This window comes from Cryptotermes secundus, unplaced genomic scaffold, assembly GCF_002891405.2.
Source record: "Cryptotermes secundus unplaced genomic scaffold, Csec_1.0 scaffold337, whole genome shotgun sequence".
Taxonomy (NCBI): Eukaryota; Metazoa; Arthropoda; class Insecta; order Blattodea; family Kalotermitidae; genus Cryptotermes; species Cryptotermes secundus.
Genome location: NW_019733323.1, coordinates 167,105 through 171,157, shown reverse-complemented (window position 1 = coordinate 171,157; position 4,053 = coordinate 167,105). Strand labels below are relative to the sequence as shown.

Below are 4,053 nucleotides of genomic sequence, written 5' to 3'. Positions count from 1 at the left end.
AGTACACCGCCCCATTCTCGTTTACAGAATGCATAATGCCTCTCGTTACTGTGAAAAGCGGCACACGAAGCATATTTACATATACAGTGTTAAAATGTGAACAGAGACAAACAAATGAGCATGACTTTGCCCAGCAAGGGGGTCAGAGCTTGAGCTTCATCACGAAAGAGATATCAAAGTATTCACTGAATGAAATAATTCAATGTAGTAGAGTCTTTCTTGAGAAGATTACATTTGCTCAGGTGGGTGTAAATTCGCCGGAATTCATGGAATGTTGAAGTTTATTAGCGTGATCCCATGGACCCGCAAATGCATTACATTAATCTAGTCCATGCCCCACTCTCTACTTTAAGTTCCGTCTGAATAATGTGGCATGAGGTCTGAAAGCCGGAATAATCCTTTGCCAGACAAGGCTCGCTAACATATGTTTCCATGATAGTAAGCCGTACAACTGACGCATCCGTTCTGCAGGACACCGACTTGGCTGGCCCGCTTGTCTTCTGCCTTGCTCTTGGCGCCTTCCTTCTTCTGTCTGGAAAGGTTCACTTCGGCTACATCTATGCGATCGGAGTGATGGGCTGTCTGGGCATCTACGCTCTACTGAGTTTGATGGCGGTGTCGGCTGTCACTCTGGGGACCATGGTATCTGTGCTGGGCTACTGTCTGCTGCCAATGGTCATCCTCTCGGGCATCAACGTTGTGTTGTCTCTCCAGGGCCTCACGGGGTTCGTGTTGACTGGCCTGGCTATTGCCTGGTGCAGCCTGTCAGCTTCCAAGCTGTTCGTTACAGCTCTGTTCATGGATCACCAGCAGCCACTGGTGGCCTATCCATGCGCCCTGCTCTACGGCGTCTTCGCCCTTATCACTATTTTCTAGATATTCCATGGCGTTGGTGGTGATATTTAGTTAGGCAACGGCTCGGTAAACACTGCCTAAAAATCGAAATAGTCGAGCCTGACAGCGTTGCTAGGCAATGGTGCAGGAACGTATCCGAGACAACGTATTCATGAAGAGTAGTGGAACCCTTTGAGATCGTGATCTCTATTCGGTTCTCTCGCGGTTATAAAACGGTCTTCATTCGTGAATTCAAGATTCGTTCGTAAGATACTTCAGAAGTCAGTTCAGTACTCGAGTCGTAGACGCTCATTAATTGTGAGCCGTCATAATCAACTGTAATTGTAAAGAAGTGCCAGTAAACTCAATCATCAAATCCCGAACCAATTAGTATTAGTCACACAAACCCCGAATACGTGACAATATTAATATCTTAAGAGCGCATTCGGTATAGCGACTGATTTTGGGCTGGACGGTCGAGGGGTTGGAGTTCGAGTCCCGGTAGGGACAAGATGTTTCTCCTCTTCACATCGTCCAGATTAGTTCTGTGGCCCACCCAGCCTCCTATCCAATGTGTGTCGGGGTCTCACTTCCAGAGGATAAAGTGGCCGAGGCGTGAAACTGACCACTCATCTCCAACTATTGTCGAGATCAAGCATACATCCACTCCCCATGTACTTTCAAGACGCAGTGCTTCAATGATTAAGTACAGGGACAAATTTACCTATATCTACTTCACTTCCTCCGAAGTGACCTATTTTCTTAGGGTTTTAGGATCTATAGATATCATACGCATTCCCCATCATCCGTAGAAATGTTTTTAGTCAAATAACTGACGTAAATACATATAAGCTCTCCGTTTAAAATACTACGCTCTATATTCAAATGAAGGAAACTTCAGCGGCATTTAAAATACCGTACTTCAGCATTCGCCAGCCAGAAACATGAAATGCTACTTAAATTCCCATTAATGCGCGTCAATTCTTGTATGACTATTACGTGTTTCCCTATACCTAGGTATGATGTATGGCTTTATAATCACATCTAGCGTAGTATCAGATGAACACACTCCAGGGTGTCTGTAACTTCAATATGGCTTTCAGGATCTGTATATTAGAGTTCCCTACGCAGCAATACAGAACGGGGTGACGGAGTGAACGTATAGATCTAGTGGGGGTTGTAGTAAAGGAGAAGGGGGTTGTTTCAGAAAAGGGTTTGAGGGACACAACACAGACACAATACAAGGTCTCTCTTGGCCATCAACATGGAGAAAAGAGAAGCCGTGAGAGAAAATCCTGGTTCAAAGAAAAATTGTTTTCCGATATTGGTTTCGCATTTCCTCCCTTCTCCAACCTAACATTTTTCTGTCGCCCTCCAACTTCTCAGTACACCCCTAAGCAAAAAGTACATTTCACTCAGAATTAAATAAGTAGATATATAGTAATAAGACCTCTCAGAGAAACGCCTAAATAAAAAGACCACAGCGTCCAGCCCCACTCTGCTGCCCGCCCAGCCTACTCTCCAATGGGCACCGGAGGCTCCTTCCCTGTGGGTGAAGCGGCTGGGGCGTGAAGCTGTCGACTTACTTCCATCTGATGCCGAGGTCAAGAATGGAGGAGCTAAAGCCCCACTTCCCCATACGTCTTCGCGGCGTAGTGCTTAATTAACTAAGGAAACAAAAAAACTCAATTGCCTGTAGTCCGCAAGCGAACTATGCCGACCGAGCGACCTCCGCTTGTCGGCGAAGTTAGTGCCAGCTTTGGAGGACAGAGGGTGTCGCGTGGTCAGAGCAGTGGATCCTCACAGACGTTAATCTTGGCTTTTAGACAGGAGCCGCTATTTCCTTGAAACAGCTCCTGAATTATCCTCACGAGGTTGAGCGGACCCTGTTCCAGGCCCAATACTTCTCAGAAAATCTGGTAGCGCCGGGAATTGAACCCGGGACCTCTGGATTTGTAGCCAGGAACTCTGACCACTAGACCACAGAGGCGGACCTAATTAACTAAGAACAGGAATAATTTTACATTTCCTTTCATATATTTCACACAATAGCAATAGTAATAATAGTAAAGCTGTCCCTTTGCCTAAGCACCACGCCACATATTTCATTAACATCGACATGAGATGAAGCTTAACGGTCTGCTTCATGCTCCGGCCGTTTAACCGACTGTTTATTGGCAACAACAATGCAGTTCCAACAAAACAATTAAGATTTATCTGGAGAGGACAGAACCAAAGCGAAATGCACAGGTCTACAGACGGAACGAAATCATCACACCGAGTGAAGGAGGGCCCAGAACACATCGAACTGACGGCGCTGTGTACCCCAGTGCCGGCTTGGATACGACAGCGAAGCTCCCCTAGTCAGATTTGATCCCGGTCGTCTGATCTGTAGACCGTTATTTACTGCCTTCGCTATCAGGAATAATAATAATAATTATCCATTTAATTATGTGTGGAGCTCAAGTGGCAGTGGTCAGTTACAGAGCCAGCACCAATACAGACAAAAGGCACGCGGCTGGAAAAAATAAACAAAGAAAAAGCTAAATTAATTAATGTTATCTAAATTGAAACGTAAGTTATTAGCAATAACAGTAATAACAATATCCCCCACCGGTGTCTCCACCTTGTCGTGGTGGTGGGGCTTGCGTGACTGTGTGACCTGCAGAGTTATGTTGGTGGTAGTTCAAACACCTGTAGCATCATCCATGCCGGAAATGTCAAAGGGTAGAGTCCAGACTAAGAGAGATACCCTGGTTCTCCAGGTTGGAGGTTGGGTATGAAGTTAACAACCTCATCCAGTAAAAAGAATTTTGTTCAGAAACCTAACAACCAGCCTCGAGTCATCATGTGTGGATCAATTCCTATGGCAGCAGTCATTGGTTGTGGAGACTGGTTCTAGAGGAGGCCAAGGCAAACCCAGGGCTGTAACGCCGAGTGGTAGATAGGTAGGCAGTAATAACAATAACATCACTGACAAAGAATATGGATTTAGCCTCACAGACTATACTTCCCCCTTCTACGGGATCTTGGGAATGCTGGGCTTACCGTTACTTGATCCTATCGAGTTACTGATTGACTGACCTAATACACGTAGGCACACAAGGATAGCTTCACTAACTTGATAGGAATAATCATACTACTTACTTACTTACTCATGGAGCTGAGCCCTTCCGGAGGAGCCGCCAATTCTGCAGCTACTCAAGAATTTCCCAGCAT

The 4,053-nt window shown here is 45.7% G+C and overlaps 1 protein-coding gene across 1 annotated transcript; it reads left to right on the top strand.

Moving 5' to 3' along the window:
• The first annotated feature begins 432 nt into the window (after window positions 1-432).
• On the top strand, window positions 433-905 carry LOC111867962 (protein YIPF5). The gene has a single exon (XM_023858225.1). It carries the CDS (start codon window positions 433-435, stop codon window positions 874-876), a length of 444 nt encoding a protein of 147 aa, XP_023713993.1. The 3' UTR covers window positions 877-905.
• Window positions 906-4,053: the final 3,148 nt, after the last annotated feature.